At 41.4% G+C, this 23,736-nt stretch overlaps 1 protein-coding gene across 1 annotated transcript in view; it reads right to left on the bottom strand.

Moving 5' to 3' along the window:
- Positions 1-23,736, bottom strand: part of ksr2 (kinase suppressor of ras 2) — a 273,796-nt gene that overhangs the window by 116,933 nt on the left and 133,127 nt on the right. The window contains 1 exon segment of the mRNA XM_060907435.1: positions 19,892-20,067. Within this exon segment, the coding sequence (XP_060763418.1) occupies positions 19,892-20,067 (176 nt within the window).

The raw sequence follows: 23,736 nt of genomic DNA, 5'->3' as shown, positions 1-23,736 counted from the left end.
AATTCTTGTGGTTACCAGAGGACTAGCCCCCCACTGTAACCCTAGCTATGTAATCCTTGACTTGCAAGTGACATCAAAGCAAAATAGAAACCTGGATGTCGGCCATGTTGGTGGATATAGCGACATTCCATACAAAACATAGTCACATGTGCGCAACTCTCTTTGTTTTTCCACTGCTTTAAGTGTTCTTTTAGCTACATCATATCTTTGTGCTGTGTATGGTTGTGGTCACAACAGTACTCGTGACCGGGGCACGTTCCGATTTTTTAGAATTCCGTCCGTGATTTAGAAAGAGGGCGAGGAAACTCTGAGGCTTAGTAAGGAGAGGAGAGGAGACGAGACGAGCATGGCTGAACAACATCAGCAGGGCTGATCTAACAGAGGCTAAACTCAAAACAGCTCGGGTTTGCAGTAATCATTTTATCTCAGGTGAAATTCAAAAGCTTTCTCAGTAATATCATGGAAGAATTTTATTTCATGTTGCTAGAATTTTGCTATAAAATGAGCGTTCTCTTGTCATGGTTCACTCAGTCATTGTAAAAATTTTAACACGTGTATGGTATTACCATTTCGCTTCTAGGAGCGCCAGCAAAATTATACGATAGAAACAATCCAGACTGGGCACCCATTCAGAAAATCAAGTCCAAGGTCAGACTTGATTCCTCGGCAGCCAAACCAGATAGAACACGATATCTGGGTACTCGATGGTCAGTAGAAGCATCTTATCTTCAGAAAAGTCTGGCTTTTTAAAATAATATGGGTCAAACGCACACATAATCTATCTTCTTTTTGTATAGAATCTTCGCTCGACTGTTCAAATCGTGGTAATACTGAGAAAATTCAGCATTGTTTACAGACACGCTTTCAGCAGCTGCCATCCTAGTTGCTTTGTATATCCACCATCATGGTGGACGCTCATGACGTAGGACATTTAGATCATGTGGCTGCAAGTCATCCATAGCTGAGAGCTATAGAAATGGAGATCAGCGCCGCCCAATGCACCTGGTTAGTACTGGGACTGGGACGAGAGACCGCCTGGGAAGACCCAGTTCTGGCATGGGAAGGACTTTGACTTTTGACCAGTTTTTGTTCAGCTCACCACCTCTGTCTGGTCAAGCCAAGTCACAGCAGGACAAAAACTTTCAAAGTCAGGATAATTCCCAGAGCACGTCTTTGTGTGATGATGGCTGGAGGAGCAACAAATAATGAATTCAGCCTGGTAAACATTGCTGTGTTTGTGCATGGAATAGGACAAATACAATGATTCATTTTTATTAAACTGTTTTTTTTTTAAGTTTACATTCTGTAGTCTGCATAAGAGATAAAGACGAAAGCGTCACTTAAGGTTCAGAACGCATATCGTGTTTTTTTTTCCTAATACCTCAGCACATGTTTTATTCTCTAATTTAAAGCTTGTAATGCTTTTATGTTCAGTCAAAAGTTAAACATATCAAAGTTGGCCAGAGTTTACAGTGAATCCTGTAACTGAAGTTTGACTGAATGAGGGGACAAAGTACTTTAAACCTTTCAAAGAACCAGTTTATACTGTAGATATGAACATAAAACAGTGCCTCCTTTCTTTATGCTAGCTTCAGACAACACGAGCAGTGATTTCTGGCTTCTAACAAAGTTAACAGCTCCTTTTACCTGTGAACTAAAAACAATCCATTGTTCTTTACCACAGCGGAGACTTTTAAAGGACTGCATAAACGCAATATACAAGAAAGTGACAACTTTCGAAACTCCATTAAGTTCACCGCTCCATTAAGTTCAACACTCAAAGGTAAATCTATCATACTTTGCGATGTATCATTCATGGCTCCCAACACACCTTGTTTTTTCTCAGAAGCGACTCGATCCAGCCCACTTGGTTTTTACTTATTAAAGCTGAATTCCTCTAAATCACAGGCGTCAAACTTAAGGCTTGGAGTCAAACACAGCTGGCTGCGTTGTTTCAATTCAGCTCACACGAAACTTTCATATAATGGGTTGTCTTTAATCTTGCATTTTTTCCCTCTTCCATTTGCCCCAAGTGCTTGGTACGGTACATTTCATGAAGTGTGAAAGCTGTTACCAAGCTCAGGATCAGTCAAGAGATTTCAGATCCTCATGAAAATAATGGTCTGGAGCTTGCGTCAACCGATCCGTAGTGCAGTCCACATCACATGTTCAAGCTATTCACTCTCAGCACAGGCCCGGCACCAGGAACAGTTTACTAAGGGGGCAATTAGAAATCGCAAGGGGGCAAATATTTTTCATATAGTGTGTAGTAGTGATGGCGGTCTGACAACGTGTTTCAAACAATTAACTGCGCCAACCACAAAACCACGGCCCCGAAGGTTGCTTTAGTCCGGGAAAATCATGTGACCAGGGCAGTTGCGCTTTATCAACACCCGTGCCCACCTGTTAACCCTCCCCTCCGATTTTCTCACAGACACGCGTTACAACCGGAAAGATGCCAAACATAAAACAACACACACAAACCTACAGGCAAGTCCATTACATTTAAAATACATACAAATAACTCCGCGGCATGAAAACAAAACGTCAATGCAAGTCTAAGGTACTTGGCTCGGCAGCCAAAATCATAATTTAAAAAAATCAACAGACCCCGCGGCTGCACCAGTAATAACCTTCCTGACTCGCACCGAGTCAACGCTAACCACTTAATCCGCGATCCCAGTTTAGGCGTGTAGGGGACAAAACACCCTGAAGTGATGAATTTTCACCCCCGCTGCATGGGGGGTGACGTCAACGACACATTTTCTTACGCGCACAAAGCGGACCATATATGAACACATACACTAACATAAACAGAGATAAACTTAGTCTACAAAGAAAGAAAATGGATTCACAACATTGTGATTGAATTCGTTTAATTTGGAGGGGGAAAGACTACTCCCGTAAACTTGACTACATATTACAGGATATTGCAGAGACAGTGCACTTATAAGTGTGCATGTAAAACCCCTGCCCGCACGACCCCTCCCCTTGTCCTTATCACAGGTCTGTGTGTGCGCGGCTGTGTCAGCATTACATATCTATGTCTAAAACAGGTGATTTATGTGAAATGTATTTTTGTGCAATGCGCAACCACTTAATATTTCGTATTTGAAAATGCAAATTATTAATACGTCTATAATACATTATATTTTCATAAGAAAACAATTAAGTGATCTGAGTCTCCGTTGAGGGGGCGGGGCTGTAGCCACGAGGGGGCGATGCCCCCTTTCGCCCCCCCACGGCGCCGGGCCTGTCTCAGCATCTGTGTCCATCAGTGTGTGCTGATACGGTCTGGGCAGAATTTGAATTCGAGATGGCTGCTCTAAATGAACTCCTCAAGAAGCGAAATTAAGTCCCAAAACTAATGGTTCACGTTAACATGGAAATTATAAGCTACTCTTTGTATTGCTGCTGCAATTGGCAAAAAGTTGTAACTTGTAATTTCCAACCTGGGATGAGGAAACAAGAAAGCGATTTGTCCCATCAAATTGGAATTCCTACTCAGGAACTCAGGATGGTCTCCTCAACTCCGAGATCAGCAAATAATGTCAAATCGATCAAAATGGCCGCTTACAGCATCAGAAATAAACAAAGTAGCACTTTGTTTTGCTTTCGCTCAATCAACATACTGTACAGACATATTAGTTTGCTAAATCTATACAATGACGTGTGTATCACAGTTCTGGAAGCTCCAACTTCCTACAGTGGTGCTTGAAAGTTTGTGAACCCTTTAGAATTTTCTATATTTCTGCATAAATATGTCCTAAAACATCATCAGATTTTCACACAAGTCCTAAAAGTAGATAAAGAGAACCCAGTTAAACAAATGAGACAAAAAATATTATACTTAGTCATTTATTTATTGAGGAAAATGATCCATCTGTGAGTGGCAAAAGTATGTGAACCTCTAGGACTAGCAGTTAATTTGAAGGTGAAATTCGAGTCATCATTGTGAATGATGTTTTAGGTCGTATTTATGCAGAAATATAGAAAATTCTAAAGGGTTCACAAACTTTCAAGCACCACTGTACTTCCGAGGTATGTCAAATACATCCCGCAAAGGTTCTGAAATGTGTTTCATTCATCTCATTATCTGTAGCCACTTTATCCTGTTCTACAGGGTCGCAGGCAAGCTGGAGCCTATCCCAGCTGACTACGGGCGAAAGGCGGGGCACACCCTGGACAAGTCGCCAGGTCATCACAGGGCTGACACATAGACACAGACAACCATTCACACTCACATTCACACCTACGGTCAATTTAGAGTCACCAGTTAACCTAACCTGCATGTCTTTGGACTGTGGGGGAAACCGGAGCACCCGGAGGAAACCCACGCGGACACGGGGAGAACACGCAAACTCCGCACAGAAAGACCCTCGCCGGCCACAGGGCTCGAACCCGGACCTTCTTGCTGTGAGGTGACAGCGCTAACCACTACACCACCGTGCCGCCCAGGATGGAAGATAAGCAGGTAATTTTTTTTTTCAACAAACAGGCAATAAACTGGCCACTATCTTAGTCTGATTCCTTTTCTAATATTGCATTGCCATCATTTTTCTGGAGAAATGCAAACAAATTGACCGAGAATTCACACTAGACCGTGATATTATACTATAGTTGAGTATAGCGTACACTTGTACTGGTACACCGCCGCTGTGCTCGTGGAAAATGACGCCATGCACGATGGAGTTATGGTGGCCTCCCTGACAAAAATAGTCCCGTCTATTTTCATCGCTTTAGTGGTTATATTGTTGAGAACAAATTCAACATGCAGCTTTTTTTTAAAGGGCAGACATAAAGATTGACTTTTAGCTCAATTTGTTTATTTGCGAGATATTTTCTTTAACGGACATCACCTTTCCCCCAACCCCCTCCCCACCCACTGGTTTGGTCCTGGTCTTGACTCAGTCTCGCCCTGCCTTGAGCTTGGTATCAGCTTGGTCTCAACCACTCAAAGTCTTGGTCTTGTCTCAGTCTGGTCTTGGTCATTACTTGGTCTTGGTTTAGGTGGTCTTGACGACAACACTACCATTAATAGACATGGACATTTTAAAGATATCGTTATTTCAGTAGGCGGCACGATGGTGTAGTGGTTAGCGCTGTCGCCTCACAGCAAGAAGGTCCTGGGTTTGAGCCCCGGGGCCGGCGAGGGCCTTTCTGTGCGGAGTTTGCATGTTCTCCCCGTGTCCGCGTGGGTTTCCTCCGGGTGCTCCGGTTTCCCCCACAGTCCAAAGACATGCAGGTTAGGTTAACTGGTGACTCTAAATTGACCGTAGGTGTGAATGTGAGTGTGAATGGTTGTCTGTGTGTCAGCCCTGTGATGACCTGGCGACTTGTCCAGGGTGTACCCCGCCTTTCGCCCGTAGTCAGCTGGGATAGGCTCCAGCTTGCCTGTGACCCTGTAGAACAGGATAAAGCGGCTAGAGATAATGAGATGAGATGAGTTATTTCAGTACTGAAAATGGCGCAGGTCTTCCAGACTACACGTCCCATCAGCCACTGCACCCAGTCATGATGACACACACCTGCACCTTGTTGATCAATATTAGTCACAATATACAGTGGTGCTTGAAAGTTTGTGAACCCTTTAGAATTTTCTATATTTCTGCATAAATATGCCCTAGAACATCATCAGATTTTCACACAAGTCCTAAAAGTAGATAAAGAGAACCCAGTTAAACAAAGGACAAAATTCGGACGTGCCATTCACCGCCATCTTAGCTGTCCTCTGACCCTGATTTTCACAGATGACGTGTAGCATGTAGTCCAAGAAAAATTTTAAAATCTATTCCTACAATGGAATAAATATTTAAACTACTTGAGACACCAGTGGGACGTTAAAACAACCAGCTTCTCTTCAATCCGCCATCTTGTTTCTATTTTCCCTGGGGGATTCCTTCTTTTCAGTTCTTTGGTTATTTAGAGGCTCCAGCTTAATTATTGGATAGCATAGTGTAGTATAGAGTGGTATATCTGTATACTAAAGATGTAGTAGATTATCCAGGTACCGTTCAACTGCTATTAAACACCTACCGAGTATTTGGATATCTGGTGCTTTTTGGATACCAATAGTATGGAACTATGTGTATTCAGATGCAACCATGGTCAAGCTTTCTGTCAGGTAGGGTAGAGTGGAAATGGATGTAAATACAGAATTCTTTATTTAAAGAAAGTATAAGCCAAAACAATGGACATGAAATATACTAATAATTAACAGCCCCACTATTGTGTCCCTTGATATTTTAAATTAACAGTTCTCTTTTGTTGTTGTTGTTGTTATTGTAGTTGTTTTTTTTAGATAAAGATTTCCTAGCGTCTTACAGTTAGCATTTCTTCCAATTTGCTTTTCCATTTCTTTTTCAGATTAAGGAGAACCTAGTCCACTCTGCTCTTGGCTCAAAATAAGAATGTTGCAAAGTGAAACTAGAAGGGCACTCAGTAGAGTGTATACCTCTGCCAAGCTACATATTATCAACATCAAAGTCAAATCACTTGAACCTAGGATAATCCTAAAGATGTCCACCAAATTTCATCCAAATCCGTTCAATACTTTTTGAGCTACACTGGGAACACACTGTAAACCCGAATAAGTTGAGTTTACTTAAAAAATTGAGGAAAGTGGTTGCCTTAAAAAAAATAAGTAATTATTAATGATTGAATTGAGTACCTTAAATTTACCAGAAGATTGTAAGTTTAAGATACTCAATTCAATCATTAATAATTACTTATTTTTTTTAAGGCAACCACTTTCCTCAATTTTTTTAAGTAAACTCAACTTATTCGGGTTTACAGTGCAGACAAAAAAAAAATCCTGAATCCACATACATATCTGGATTTGCATTAAAGTCGAATCAGTTGTTCCTTGGCCCATGGCTCACCTTTTCTCCAAATTTAATCAAAATCTGTTCACTACTTTTTGAGTTACGTTGGGAAAAAACAAACAAACAAAAAAATGGAGGCGAAAACATAACCTGCTCCAACAAATTTGGAGGAAGTTATGAGCCATTAGCAAGCTACTTTTTCCAGTCAAAAAGTCTGATATATTTGTTCTCTAGATTTTTCATGTCAAGTCAGTCAAAGTCCCTCTCACGCCAGAACCTGGTCTTCCCACGCAGTCTCCTGTCCCAGTACTAACCAACTCTTTAAGGCATGTGGGTGTGGCGCCAATCTCTGTTTCGATAGCCCTTGGTCTCTCGCCTATACAGCTAGGGTTACAGTGGGGGTGGGTCCTCTGGTAACCATGAGAGTTTGACTCCCCCACTTGCATCTGAATTGCAGCGTGCCTTGCCAGATGGTAGTAGGTACCATTTTTATGATGGTCTTTGTTATGACCCGACCGCAAGTAGAACTCGCGATCTCCCGGTCGAGAAGCAGACACAGTAACCACTAGGCCAACTCGTGGTCTAGATTTTTCAAACCTATAATGTATTTCAGAGAAAGTAATGTTTTGGGGCATCCAAAACATTGTGAATCTGGTGAAAGAATAATTGTTTATAACTCTTATAGCATAAGTTGTAACGGGGACGTTAAAACAATGCTTAAAATTCTACTCTAGACTTCACGTCTGCCTTCAGACGGCCTGTTGTGAGCATCAGTACAGCGTTGACTAACTAATCTGATATCGTCCATATGCAGCAAAGTCGATGTGAAGCCTAATGACACTCCAAAGGCCTGTTTAATACCACAGCATCCCAACCCAGAGCTCCAGGGAGAGACTCTGAGCTCGCCTAATGCCATTATGGATGCTGCTCCATCCCGATGAAACTACTCATCCGCCTCAGAACCACTCACTTATCAGAAATTCATCTCAATCACTGCCTTTTGGTAAAAGAGCTCTGGAAAAAGCTCTGGTGGAATTTGTCTCATCCGGAAGTCATTAATGTCATTACCAGACTTGATGGATAAGAGACTAAAGTCAGAACATGTGTACTACCCCCTACCTCCCAAAGGAACAATGCATAATTGGTGCAGAGAAAGTTCAGGAAAGCACTAAGCAACATCATCAGACACACCTATAACTCATTACATGCTTGGTTAGGTCTGATGAATCTGAAAAGACTTAGCACCACACAACTGGCTACAAAAGTTTTCTATTCTTAAGGAATGCAAAACCTTGTAGATTTAGTGTTTTAACTATCACGTTGTGCTATTTTAAATCCTCTGGCAGGTACAGTGATGCAATGTAGGTTATCATTTTTGCACTGGCTAAAAGTTAGACGACCTTTTGATTTCATAAAATCGGTGAACTTTAGTTCCCTCTGTCATTTGGTCATTGTGATATATGTTTCTTTCTGTAATATCTCACAAAATATCAGGCCATTCTGTGGCTGGGAAGTTATTTAATTTGAGGGGATTCCCGAGCAAATAATGTGCATGAAATTGCTCGCTTTGTGCAGTTAAGCAGACAGAGGAAGTCCGTGTGCGCATGCGCAGATGTCAGTAACACGATAGAGAGCGCCACTTCCAGTCAGACTACAAACATGGCCGATTTGAACTACAACACCCAAGAACCACAGCGCCCTCTATTGCCTGTCTATAATTACACCTGTCACTCATTTCCTGGTTAATCAGCCCACGCTATATAAACACCTCTCCTACACTCACTCGATACGAAGTATCGTTCAGTCTCTTACCTGTCATACCCAGCTTGTTATTCTGCCTGCCTTATCATGTTCTCAGCTCTCGTTATTGTATCGTTCTCATTACTCTTCAGTCTAGCCCTTATTACTCTGTCTGCCGATCGATCGACCCCTGCCTGTCCCTCGACCTCGATTTCGTTGAGCGTTTTGGATTTGTTTGCCAGTCTGCGTTCCCCGCTCTCCCCTGCACATACATCCGTAAATGCCTGCATCCTGACAGCAGGTTTACCTTCTTCTTCTTCTTCTTTTGGGTTTTACAGCAGCTGGCATCCACAGTGTTGCATTACTGCCATCTACAGGTTTACCTTTGACCGTGCACTGACAGTTACATCATTCTGTCGCTAAACAAACAGCTGATCACACCGAGGTGCTCGCTGACCGCCGATATTTAGTAGTTTGGTCCTGAGTTTCCTTTCCTTCGTATATAACATAATGTCTTTTCTTCTCGCTTTCTGTTACTGTAGTCGGTCTTTCACATTTCATTCGCACACTCACGTCCTCTATTTTTCTCTCTTGTTTCAAATTTGTATCCCACAATGCCTTGCGCGAATGGGGAAAGCTCACCACATCATGCATTATGTACTGTAGTATCTTGAATTGGGTCATGGTGAAGCAGGAAAAAAATGGCAGAGAATTTAGGGCCACATGGCCCTAAATTCATTAATTGTTCTATTTAAACAAACAAACAAAAAAATCTAATAAATTTGGAGATCTGTTATTTGAATTCAGTAGCTTTCAATCCACGAAACAAAAATAACTGGTTATTGGGGAAAAATTCTTTTTATGACCTACACTTGAAAAATCTGAAAGGAAGTCTTATCTCATCTCATTATCTGTAGCCGCTTTATCCTGTTCTACAGGGTCGCAGGCAAGCTGGAGCCTATCCCAGCTGACTACGGGCAAAAGGCAGGGTATACCCTGGACAAGTCGCCAGGTCATCACAGGGCTGACACATATGCCTCTTTTCCACCAAATCAGTTCCAGGGCTGGTTCGGGGCCAGTGCTGGTGCTGGTTCACAACTCGTTCAACTCGCGAGCCAGCCGAGAACCAGTTTGCTTTTCCATAGCTCGCGGTGCTAAGGAAAGACACGTCATTACGTCGCTGTATACGTCAGTTACGTCGCTGTATACGTCATTACGTCGCTGATACGTCAGTTACGTCGCTACGTTTGCATAAACCTTGGCGCGAATATCGAAACAAAAACAACATGGAAGAAGCAGCAGCAGCAGCAACAACAATAATAATAATAATGGATGACTTTGCGTTTGACCTGGCGACTTGTCCAGGGTGTACCCCGCCTTTCGCCCGTAGTCAGCTGGGATAGGCTCCAGCTTGCCTGCGACCCTGTAGGACAGGATAAAGCGGCTAGAGATAATGAGATGAGATGAGATGAGATGAGATGAGATGAGATGAGATGAGATGAGATGAGACTTCGCGTTTGTACAGCTGCTGCTTCTCGTCGCTTAAAAATGGCGATCTTTCACAGTCTTGTTATTGTTGTTGGTCTTAACAACTCCGCCCCCCCCGTTGACGTAAGTGGTTCTTTCCTCTGGCCCAGCAGAGAGTTGGTGCTAGCCTGGAACCGGTTTTTCTGGCCCCAGAGCCAGTTCTTTGTCAGTGGAAACAGAAAACCCGGTTCCAAACTAAGCACTGGCCCCGAACCAGCCCTGGAACTGCTTTGGTGGAAAAGGGGCAATAGACAACCATTCACGGTCAATTCAGAGTCACCAGTTAACCTAACCTGCATGTCTTTGGGGGAAACCGGAGCACCCAGAGGAAACCCACGCGGACAACATGCAAACTTCGCACAGAAAGGCCCTCGCCAGCCACAGGGCTCGAACCCGGACCTTCTTCTTGCTGTGAGGCGACAGCGCTAACCACTACACCACTGTGCCGCCCCTGAAAGGAAGTCCACCTTTAATATTATTAATTGCTAATCCAGTCGGGGAGGCAGCCTGGTTTATTGATTTTCCTGATCATCGACACATAAGTCAAATCACCCTTTAATTGCCAAGTGTAACAGGTGTGTTAGAGCAGGAAACTCCAGCCCTACAGAGTTGTATAAATGTGTGACAGCCTGGGAAAACTCTTCACATCGTGAAATTTTTTGCCATATTTTTTACACCGCATTTGTTAAATTAGCTCTTTACTCAACATGTTCACAAGATAGCCAAGGCAAGGTTAGAAAGCAGAATAAAACACATTTCCATGTCATTTGGGGAAAATATATTTATGTTTTCTGGAACTGAGGTGTCAAAATATATTACACTGCATCCCAGCTATAACGAACTCCTTGGGGGCGTCCAAATTGTTCATTATACAGAAAAGTTCGCAATACTGAAATGGACCCAGTTATCACACCAAACACTTACTCTTACATAAAACAAGACCAACTGTGTTTAATTTATATTTATGTTTAATTCACTTACATGTTTACGAAGTAAAGGAAATAAGTCACACTCGCCGTCATTTGCTTGCCGCGTCTTCTTTCCTTTCAGCCAACTGTAGACGAAGTCTCGGAGCTCTTTTTCTTTCGTTTTAAAAGTTGAAATTGAATTTTTCAGGATACTATATTCTTTCGATAAATTTGTTGCTTTCTCATGACGCTTTAGAAGAGCCAGGATATGAAGTTTGTCTCTGACGGAGAGTATCTTACATTTCCGAGTGTCATGTAATGGATGCAGATGACGATGTAATTGTAGAAAGAGTGTTTATTTAAAAAACAGGCAGGCAAAAACTGGCAATGGTCAAGCAAGGCACAAAGAATATCAGAGGGAATCCATCCATCCATCCATCCATTATCCGTAACCGCTTATCCTGTGCAGGGTCATGGGCAAGCTGGAGCCTATCCCAGCTGACCATGGGTGAGAGGCGGGGTACATCCTGGACACGTCACCAGGTATCAGAGGGAATAACAGAGGCAACGTCAAAAATATAAAACCAAGTCAAAATCAGTAAAGCAATATACGGTACAGTAAAGCACAAAGGCTTGGTTATGTGAGACACTCGGTATAGCGTGTTGGTCTTGACCATCAACTTCCTCAGGTATGTTTTAAGGATTGCCCTGTATTAAGCCTGCTTGTCTGTTTTGTAACCTGTATTTTGCAAAGGATTGTGTTTCCTGGATTTGCCACAATAAAAGTCCTGCTAAGTTTCTGCACTTGTCCCATTTTCTATGTCTCCTAGAAGCAAGCTTCTAATAAAAACCAGACCATGACCCAATACAAGATACTACGTCATGCATCACGTGGTGGGCTTTCCCCGTTCATGCAAGGCATTGTGGGACACAAATTTGAAAAAGGAGAGAAAAATGGGGCGGCACGGTGGTGTAGTGGTTAGCGCTGTCGCCTCACAGCAAGAAGGTCCGGGTTCGAGCCACGTGGCCGGCGAGGGCCTTTCTGTGCGGAGTTTGCATGTTCTCCCCGTGTCCGCGTGGGTTTCCTCCGGGTGCTCCGGTTTCCCCCACAGTCCAAAGACATGCAGGTTAGGTTAACTGGTGGCTCTAAATTAACCGTAGGTGTGAATGTGAGTGTGAATGGTTGTCTGTGTCTATGTGTCGGCCCTGTGATGACCTGGCGACTTGTCCAGGGTGTACCTCGCCTTTCGCCCGTAGTCAGCTGGGATAGGCTCCAGCTTGCCTGCGACCCTGTAGAAGGATAAAGCAGCTACAGATAATGAGATGAGATGAGATGAGATGAGATGAGATGAGATGAGATGAGATGAGATGAGATGAGATGAGATGAGATGAGAGAAAAATGGAGGACGTGAGTGTGCGAGTGAAATGTGAAAGACCGACTACTGCATTTGTTCTACGTATTATCTGAACTGAAATACAAAGAGGTATGAGACGTTGTGTAGCTGAGGTGAAATCCTCCTGAAGATGGTAATAGTTGCAGCAATTTTTGGAGCAAAATATCTGAAAACGTGATGAATTATCCAACAAAAATGTCATACTGATTGTTTTTCTTTAACCATTTAGGGCAACTTAAAGTCCAGATGTATTTTCGCCAACATATTTGTTGAAAATCAGTGTGTATCAAATACATCATTTGTGTGTGTGTGTGTGTGTGTGTGTCACAGACTTGGAATGATTTTGATCAAACACACCTGGCCATACGCACCGAAGCTTCAGCTATTTAGATTCAGATCATCTACTCGAAGGCCAAAGATACACCGAGACGCAATCAGTCAAAACTCTGCAAGCAGGAATCCATCTGCAGGACAACATGAGTCCAGAAGTCCACTCACATCCTCCCGCTGCCTCATTATTCCTCTAACAGCTTGTCCTGAGGGGGCCGTTCATGCTACAGCGTCAGACTGAACGATATGCGCTTACACGCTGAAGCCAGGCATGATGGGATACAAGATGTGATCTGTCATTTGGTGTCCTAAATAAGAACCTTGTGCCAGGAATAAAGAGGAGGTCCATGATACGTCATCATCTAACAACGACAAGCACAGATCGGTGGATTTCAAAATTTCTAAGCAGGAGTTGTAATAGAAGAAGATATGGAAATGTTGGACTTCCTGTCAAAAACTATTTATAATGAATTTATAACATACAGTACAACGTACTACGATTGCTTTGCTTTGCACTTGCATTACATTACAGCGTCTACAATTATTAATCATTACGTACTCTGTCATTATAAAGCCAAACCGTATGTTCATGTTTTATAAAGTTTACTAGATGTACAGTGGTGCTGGAAAGTTTGTGAACCCTTTAGAATTTTCTATATTTCTGCATAAATATGACCTAAAACATCATCAGATTTTCACACAAGTCCTAAAAGTAGATAAAGAGAACCCAGTTAAACAAATGAGACAAAAATATTATACTTGATCATTTATTTATTGAGGAAAATGATCCGATATTACATATCTGTGAGTGGCAAAAGTATGTGAACCTCTAGGATTAGCAGTCAGTTTGAAGGTGAAATTAGAGTCAGGTGTTTTCAATCAATGGGATGACAATCAGGTGTGAGTGGGCACCCTGTTTTATTTAAAGAACAGGGATCTATCAAAGTCTGATCTTCACAAGACATGTTTGTGGAAGTGTATCATGGCACGAACAAAGGAGATTTCTGAGGACCTCAGAAAAAGCGTTGTTGATGCTCATCAGGCTGGAAAAGGTTACAAAACCATCTCTAAAGAGTTTGGACTCCACCAATCCACAGTCAGACAGATTGTGTACAAATGGAGGAAATTCAAGTCCATTGTTACCCTTCCCAGGAGTGGTCGACCAACAAAGATCACTCCAAGAGTAAGGCGTGTAATAGTTGGCGAGGTCACAAAGGACCCCGGGGTAACTTCTAAGCAACTGAAGGCCTCTCTCACATTGACTAATGTTCATGTTCATGAGTCCACCACCAGGAGAACACTGAACAACAATGGTGTGCATGACAGAGTTGCAAGGAGAAAGCCACTGCTCTCCAAAAAGAACATTGCTGCTCATCTGCAGTTTGCTAAAGAGCACGTGGACAAGCCAGAAGGCTATTGGAACAATGTTTTGTGGACGGAGGAGACCAAAATAGAACTTTTGGTTTACATGAGAAGCGTTATGTTTGGAGAAAGGAAAACACTGCATTCCAGCATAAGAACCTTATCCCATCTGTGAAACATGGTGGTGGTAGTATCATGGTTTGGGCCTGTTTTGCTGCATCTGGGCCAGGACGGCTTGCCATCATTGATGGAACAATGAATTCTGAATTATACCAGCGAATTCTAAAGGAAAATGTCAGGACATCTGTCCATGAACTGAATCTCAAGAGAAGGTGGGTCATGCAGCAAGACAACGACCCTAAGCACACAAGTCGTTCTACCAAAGAATGGTTAAAGAAGAATAAAGTTAATGTTTTGGAATGGCCAAGTCAAAGTCCTGACCTTAATCCAATGGAAATGTTGTGGAAGGACCTGAAGCGATCAGTTCATATGAGGAAACCCACCAACATCCCAGAGTTGAAGCTGTTCTGTATGGAGGAATGGGCTAAAATTCCTCCAAGCCGGTGTGCAGGACTGATCAACAGTTACCGCAAACGTTTAGTTGCAGTTATTGCTGCACAAGGGGGTCACACCAGATACTGAAAGCAAAGGTTCACATACTTTTGCCACTCACAGATATGTAATATCGGATCATTTTCCTCAATAAATAAATGACCAAGTATAATATTTTTGTCTCATTTTTTTAACTGGGTTCTGTTTATCTACTTTTAGGACTTGTGTGAAAATCTGATGATGTTTTAGGTCATATTTATGCAGAAATATAGAAAATTCTAAAGGGTTCACAAACTTTCAAGCACCACTGTAACTATTCATAACTAGTCTATTTATAAACACTTACAGGCTTACATGAGGTACAGTTAGGTCCATATATATTTGGACACTGACACAAATTTTGTTTTTTTACCTGTTTACTGAAACATATTCAAGTTATAGTTATATAATGGACATGGACATAAAGTCCAGACTTTCAGCTTTCATTTGAGGGTATCCACATTAAAATTGGATGAAGGGTTTAGGAGTTTCAGCTCCTTAACATGTGCCACCCTGTTTTTAAAGGGACCAAAAGTAATTGGACAATTGACTCAAAGGCTATTTCATGGGCAGGTGTGGGCAATTCCTTCGTTATGTCATTCTCAATTAAGCAGATAAAAGGCCTGGAGTTGATTTGAGGTGTGGTGCTTGCATTTGGAAGATTTTGCTGTGAAGGAAACATGCGGTCAAAGGAGCTCTCCATGCAGGTGAAACAAGCCATCCTTAAGCTGCGAAAACAGAAAAATCCCATCCGAGAAATTGCTACAATATTAGGAGTGGCAAAATCTACAGTTTGGTACATCCTGAGAAAGAAAGAAAGCACTAGTGAACTCATCAATGCAAAAAGACCTGGACACTCACAGAAGACAACAGTAGTGGATGATCGCAGAATAATTTCCATGGTGAAGAGAAACCCCTTCACAACAGCCAACCAAGTGAACAACACTCTCCAGGAGGTAGGAGTATCAATATCCAAATCTACCATAAAGAGAAGACTGCATGAAAGTAAATACAGAGGGTTCACTGCACGGTGCAAGCCACTCATAAGGCTCAAGAATAAAAAGGCTAGATTGGACTTTGCTAAAAAAACATCTAAAAAAGCCAGCACAGTTCTGCAAGAACATTCTTTGGACAGATGAAGCCAAGATCAACCTCTACCAGAATGAGGGAAAGAAAAAAGTATGGCGAAGGCGTGGTACAGCTCATGATCCAAAGCATACCACATCATCTGTAAAACACGGCGGAGGCAATGTGATGGCTTGGGCATGCATGGCTGCCAGTGGCACTGGGTCACTAGTGTTTATTGATGATGTGACACAGGACAGAAGCAGCCGGATGAATTCTGAGGTATTCAGAGACATACCGTGTGCTCAAATCCAGCCAAACTGATTGGTCGGCGTTTCATAATACAGACGGACAATGACCCAAAACATAAAGCCAAAGCAACCCAGGAGTTTATTAAAGCAAAGAAGTGGAATATTCTTGAATGGCCAAGTCAGTCACCTGATCTCAACCCAATTGAGCATGCATTTCACTTGTTAAAGACTAAACTTCAGACAGAAAGGCCCACAAACAAACAGCAACTGAAAACCGCTGCAGTAAAGGCCTGGCAGAGCATTAAAAAGGAGGAAACACAGCGTCTGGTGATGTCCATGAGTTCAAGACTTCAGGCAGTCATTGCCAACAAAGGGTTTTCAACCAAGTATTAGAAATGAACATTTTATTTACAATTATTCAATTTGTCCAATTACTTTTGAGCCCCTGAAATGAAGGGATTGTGTTTAAAAAATGCTTTAGTTCCTCACATTTTTATGCAATCATTTTGTTCAACCCACTGAATTAAAGCTGAAAGTCTGAACTTCAACTGCATCTGAATTGTTTTGTTCACAATTCATTGTGGTAATGTACAGAACCAAAATTAGAAAAATGTTGCCTCTGTCCAAATATTTATGGACCTAACTCATACATGTCAACCTATATGGAATGTCCGTATTTTATAAGGATTTGATTCAATAAACGTAGTATACGGGCGTACAAATAAAGTTATACGGATTCTTTTTAAAAAAAACTTCAATATTTATTTAGAGCTATAATCAATTCCCATGATGATAAAAGAGCGCATAACATTTACAAACGTACTGTACACCACAGAAAGCACAAACAGCCAGTAAAGAGTCTTATGAAATCGCGCGTTATCTTGTGGTAGCGAGACTTCGTTCCACTTCTGATCATGCGCACACACTCAAAAAAATAATTGACCCTAAAAAATAGACTTTATGTAATTTAATCAAATAAAATCAAATAAAATCAAGTTTATTTGTATAGCGCTTTTAACAATAAACATTGTCGCAAAGCAGCTTTACAGAATTTGAACGACTTAAAACATGAGCTAATTTTATCCCTAATCTATCCCCAATAAGCAAGCCTGTGGCGACGGTGGCAAGGAAAAACTCCCTCAGACGACATGAGGAAGAAACCTCAAGAGGAACCAGACTCAAAAGGGAACCCATCCTCATTTGGGCAACAACAGACAGCATGACTATAATATTAACAGTTTTAACAGGTATAACCCTCAACTGTCCTCATGGGGCCGTCCTTCACAGGAGCGGTGCGATAAAACTCCGACCAGACACAGGGCACCAGGATGGATCAAGCAGGTCCGAGGATCACATGACAATTTTCCATGTAATTCTATCACATAAGGTAATGCAAATAAATTACATAATGGTTATGGATTTTTTTTAAAATAAACCTTATGTGGATAAATGGACTCAATGTTTTTTTAAGATATTTTTGGGGTTTTTTTATTGGATAGGACAGTGTAGAAATAGGAAATGAGCAGGAGAGAGAGACGGGGAGGGATCGGGAAATGACCTTGGGTCGGAATCGAACCCAGGTGCCTTATCCACCTAAGCCACGACACCCCCATGAGTCAATGGCAAAATTAAAATTATTTTTTGATTCCACTTGAATTGTGACATGAATTTCACATATCGTGTTTCTGAAATTTTAAATATAATTATTTGTACCAATAAGGTCACGATTTAGTAGGAAGAAGTTTGACACAATGACTGAAAATGTTGCCACCTGCCATCTACTGTGCGGGAGTGTGATGTGCATGTCAGTCCCTACGAGATCTCATCAAGTAAAGTATACATGATTTGTTTAGATATAGTTCGTAGTAGGCCAGTTCACATAGCGTTTATATGATTTAATTGAATATATTTTCAATTTTATAAACTTTACTTAAATTTTATGTGTAACTATTTCTTAATATTCACCTGGACCAAGAATCATTTTTTGAGTGCACTGCATTGTGAGAATCCCGCCAACCGGGAAGTAACATTTTGTTTGAAACACGTATTTCCACCTGAGTGACTTTCACTAGCGACTGAAAAGATTCTGAATGGGCACTCCGGCAAGATCAACACAGACACTTGCTGTGACGTGCAGCCTAGTGAGGTATTGGTGCAGAGCGCTAAAAAAGCTGTCATGGAGTACAATTCAGAACATTAGAGTGACACTTTGTGTTTTTGTCAAACATTGGAGCTTTGTATTCATTCTGAAGGTTTATTGTTATTAATATTGAATAAAAAGTAACTTGGATATATCATTGTTAATTATCATTCAAATTTTAGGTAAATTATTTTAATTTGCATCTTATACGGATTTTATAAGGGAAATACGGATTTTGGAGGTTGGTTATACAGGTTTGATTGACCAAAGGTTGACATGTATGCTAACTGTATATGAGGTACTATAAGGCAGTGTTTCTCAACCACTGGGCTGCGACCCATTAGTGGGCCACGAAGCGCCATCTAATGGGTCGCGATTTTTTTTTTTCAAGTTGAAGCTAATTTTTACACATAGTAGGGTACAATTGCTGGGTTGCATCTGACATCACATCCGCCTCATTAAGCTACGGTCACACTACAGCTTGCGATGCTTTGCAATGGGTTATCGATGATAATGAGGCATTTTGGTGGCGATATACAGGTAAGCTAAAAGTTGTGGTCACACAGCAGGTGACTGTCATGCGATATATTAGAGCGCTTGAGTCTGGTGCAGCTCGAGCAGCCGCGCTTGCTCACTGAGCATGTTGTGCATACTCTTGGGACCCAGTTGTCATGGGAAACACCTGATACTGATTTGAGTGCAATCAGCACACGCAGATAAGGACACTGTTTTCACAGAGGCTTTGCGAAGTATTATCATTATCACTGTCACGTTTGTTGCTAGCCATGTTCATAACGCTGTTTAAATACTCCGCTTTCGTTTTTGTAAATATCACGCCTGATAATAAACACTCTTCCTGCACTTAGATGTCTACCTCTGTCTATCTTGTAGTGTCCTGATCCCCAGATCTTTAATCCAGCCACATATAAAAAGTTGCACTCCTCCATGCTCTTCCAGGTTTTCATCTGTTTGTCCATGTAGAACGATGTCTGCAGCACCAAGTAGTTTGAGATGTCGGGGAACCCAACGGCTGGATAATTTTCCAACTCGTAGGAAAAATCCATCTTTATTAGCGTGTATGGATCTAATCCCATTGAGTGGTTTCTATATCCACTTCTTTTGAGTGTACTTCTTGGTTTTAATAATTTGCTTGTTTGCTGAACACAAACATGGCTATAAGTTCTTGTGTTAATGGACCAGACTCCACTTTTGGATCATTAATCCCGTTTGACTGAGAATGCCCTGCATGCATGGTTTGGCTTCTGGCACAGCCGTACAGTTTTACATACAATACCTACAATTAAAAACACTTTGTTTTTTTTATTGCACTTATTTAATTCCTGGGCTCCCATCTGTAACAGGGAGTGATGTCGCATCCCATTAACACACTTTATAATAGATTATTATATTCTAATAGAATAGATGAGCCAAAATAATTGGGGATCTTTTTTAATGGGCCCCGACTCGTTACAGGTATGAATAGGTGGACCTTAAAGTAGAAAAGGTTGAGAACCCCCGCTATAAGGTATTACTGACCCAATATATGGTTATAAATGTATTTATAATAATCCAAATCTTTAAGCACTGACTAGGACATGAGGATTAATATATCTTGGTAAATTTTCCATCATATCTACTGACTTTCAAGATTTTTATTTTTGCTCAGCAGTTCCTTCCTCTGACACACTTTCTGTTTTCTGTTATTAAACGTGCTACACAGCTGTGGGTGGTGTGTATAGGCTGAGATGTTGGTACATACTGGCAGAAGGCGTCTCTGCATGCACGGGTGGCGTGGAGGGCACGAGGCTCGGGAAGAAAAATGAGCGGAGCGAGTGATCCGAGTGGAGAGGAGATCGCTGAGTCGGCAGGTTCTCGCAGCTCCCTGCTACGCTGCTATTGATCTTCAGGTTCAGGGGCTTGGCCTTCTTCTTGGCTCTGTGTTGGAAGAGAAATAGAAGTAGTAAGTACTGCAGGGAATTAAAAAAATAAAAAGTAGAAGAAGAAGAAGAATGGATGAATGGATGGATGGATGGATCATTGTGTAGAGAAGATATAAAACTAAACCTTTATTTGGTGAACACATGGCTCGACTAGTAGTGAGCTTTCAGAGTGGCAGGTTATTAGATAAGATTCTGTACTCGTCCACTCTTGGGCTCTTGAACAAGAGTCTTGATCTGGAAATGCTTAGCTTTAAGCTTAAATTGGGTTCTATCTTCATCAAAAGTAGGTATGTCCAACAATTTTGGACATGTTTGTGGACACAAAGCATGATAATTTCCTATATTTTCCATTCATGAGAAGTTCACCTGGTAGTCAACACAAAAGGTTCAAAAAGTATTAAGTATACTAATACCTTACCAATACTGTGCGAATATTTTTACAAAAGGATTCAGACATTACTGGTACATGAAAACATATCTACTATGAAATATTTACTATACAATACTCAAATGTAAGCATCTGCCCAAAGGTAAATGAAAAAGTAAGTATTATTATTCTATTTACATTCACTGGATATGAGCAATCGCGCACTCTGATTGGCTACTCCACTACTAGGATATCAGCTCATATACCGTGAGTAGAGAAAAACAAAATGGCAGAGCATGTTGCTGAACCAACCGAGGATGAAATAAAAACTCTACTCGAAAACAAAACCCCAAAAATTACAAAATGAACAAAATATGGAATAAAAGTATTTGATGGTAAGAATGTATATTTTTTTTATTTTTCAATAATTATTATTATCGCATTTTTCACAAATTGCTCCTGTCATTTCGCCGGTTTGTTTACATTCTAAGCGGAAATGATTTTGTCAGATGTTTTGTATAAAGTTTGTATTTATTGAATTTGCAAAAAATAAAAATAAAAATGCTCTGTTTCTCAAAATACAGTGAATGTGGATAGAATAAAACAGTTATTCCACTCAATCTTGTTGTACATGGATCATAGACGACTCGGTGCTACGCGCCTCATTGACTGGCTATCAGCTCACGTACAACTCAATTTTGTGCAATAACTCTTAATTATACCAGACCACTGTTGAATTCTTGATTCTGATTGGTCAGAAAGTTGATTAATTTTCATTTTTGGAGAAGCCATGGCCTAATGGTTAGAGAAGCAGCTTGGGGACAAAAAGGTTGCTGGGTTGATTCCCTGGACTAGCAAGAATGTTGAATAAGGCACCTAACCCCCAAATGCTGCCCTGGGTATGTTGTATGTCACTCTGGATAAGAGCATCTGCTAAATGCCTGTAATATATAACAGTTCAAGCAGTTATTCACGTCACAGGTCTATATTAATGTGCTTGCTCTAATGTTTTATATCTCAACATCTTTCACGTGGGTGGCACGGTGGTGTAGTGGTTAGTGCTGTTGCCTCACAGCAAGAAGGTCCAGGTTCGAGCCCCGTGGCCGGCGAGGGCCTTTCTGTGCGGAGTTTGCATGTTCTCCCTGTGTCGGCGTGGGTTTCCTCCGGGTGCTCCGGTTTCCCCCACAGTCCAAAGACATGCAGGTTAGGTTAACTGGTGACTCTAAATTGACCGTAGGTGTGAATGTGAGTGTGAATGGTTGTCTATGTGTCAGCCCTGTGATGACCTGGCGACTTGTCCAGGGTGTACCCCGCCTTTCGCCCGTAGTCAGCTGGGATAGGCTCCAGCTTGCCTGCGACCCTGTAGAACAGGATAAAGCGGCTAGAGATAATGAGATGAAATGAGATGAGATGAGACATCTTTCACAGGGATTTGAATAGTGAATGTTCCACATAATCAGATTTTTTTTTTTTTTTAATGTATGTATGTGATTGTTGATATGGAGAAACTTTCTTTATGGACAATTATATGTAACTTTTATGGAAGGAGTCTCCAGTGTCAATACTTTGTACCAGTCAAAGGAAAAGCTGTATCTTTAGCTGTAACGTTTTTAGGATGTTTGCATTTTCTTGTTTCTTCTCAGGAGCATAAACTAGAAGGGCACTTGGTAGAGTTCATATCTCATTCCAGGTGGGATGTGGATCCATAAACAGTATGTATACGCCTAAAGCTGTACACCAAATTTCATCAAAATCCATTCACTGCTTTTTGAGTTACGTTGGGAACAGACAAAAAAAATCCTGTATCTGTGTACATATCTGGAGCCTGGATCCATATACATATCCAGATTTGCATCAAAATCTAATCAATTGTTCCGTGTCCCATGGACCACCTTTCTACCAAATTTCATCCAACTCCATTCTCTACATTTTGAGTTATGTTGGGAAAAGACACACAAACAAACGGAGGTGAAAACATAACCTCCTCCGACAAAGTTGGCGGCAGTAATAACAAATGCCATTTTTGTCTCACTGACTTCAAGAGAAAGAAATAAAAAGAGAACTAACTTGTTCTATGGATGTTCCACAACATTAAACATCAGTATAATAAAAACATGCTCATTTGAATCGGATTTGAGCCTGATCTTCTCATTTGCCCTAACCTCAGCATATCCTCAAGCTTCTTCAACCTCAGCATCTTCCTCCTTAGAAAGTCACCTTAATTAACACACCTGGCCTTAAAAGGCACAGCAAGTAGAGAAAAAAGTGACCAGAGAACGTAATTGCACTAAAATAACTCATGGCTAGAGCAGAAATGCACCATACAGACAAAGTTATAATGAGGTCTTGGCCCTTTCACACCTCAGGTAACACATCTCAGCAGCCATTCTGAAGGGTGGGTCAAGAGCCATTCACACACACTAGGGCAGATGTAGCCTGGCTGGCGCACACACACACACATACACACACACACCCATCACCCTGTTAATAAGCTGTGAAGCTCACGGCATCGCAGTAAGAAGCTCATTTAGATGCGATTGTGTGTTGATGCCTCAGGGATGCAATTCAGCCAAGCGAGTCCCACGTTCAGCCATTTTAAGTGTCCCGAATGGATGAAGGAAGAGAAACCAGCTACAGGTTATCTGCATTTCCCTGCAATGTCTTTATCAGCAATTTAGATAAAGCCACATTCTGCAATTCAAATCAAATTTCATTCAAGATTCATTCATCTTCCTGAGAATAAACAGACTGACAATGAGTGAGGACTCAAGGCACACCCCTGCTGATCTCCTCCTGCTTACACGCTTTCTCTTCTTTTTCTTCACTCTGTCTTTGTCAAATACTCACCCACACATTCTCCCTCATACACACGTCCTCACACGCACAAATATGAACAGAGAAGAAGGTTTTATAAGACGACCCTTGAAGAAAGGAACACCATTTGGAAAAAGTTTGCACACCCCTACTCTACTCATTCATAGTTTTTTCTGTATTTTTACTTTCGACATCATTGTAGAACAATACTGAAGACATCAAAACTATGAAATAACATCTGGAACATTGATGGAATTATACAGTAAACAAAAAAACAAAACAAAATGTGTCTCATATTTTAGATTCTTCAGCGTAGCCAGCGTTTACCTTGATGATGCTTTGTAAACTATTGGCATTATCTTAACCAGCTTCATGAGGTCGTCAACTGGAATGCTTTTCAATTAACAGTGTGCCTCGTCGAAAGGTAATTAGTGGACGAGTTTCTTGCCTTCTTAATGTGTTTGAGATCAAACAGTAAATAGT

The sequence above is a fragment of the Neoarius graeffei genome, chromosome 24 (assembly GCF_027579695.1).
Source record: "Neoarius graeffei isolate fNeoGra1 chromosome 24, fNeoGra1.pri, whole genome shotgun sequence".
Taxonomy (NCBI): domain Eukaryota; kingdom Metazoa; phylum Chordata; class Actinopteri; order Siluriformes; family Ariidae; genus Neoarius; species Neoarius graeffei.
The sequence above is the reverse complement of the archived record's forward strand: the minus strand, read 5'-3'. Positions and strand labels throughout refer to the sequence as shown.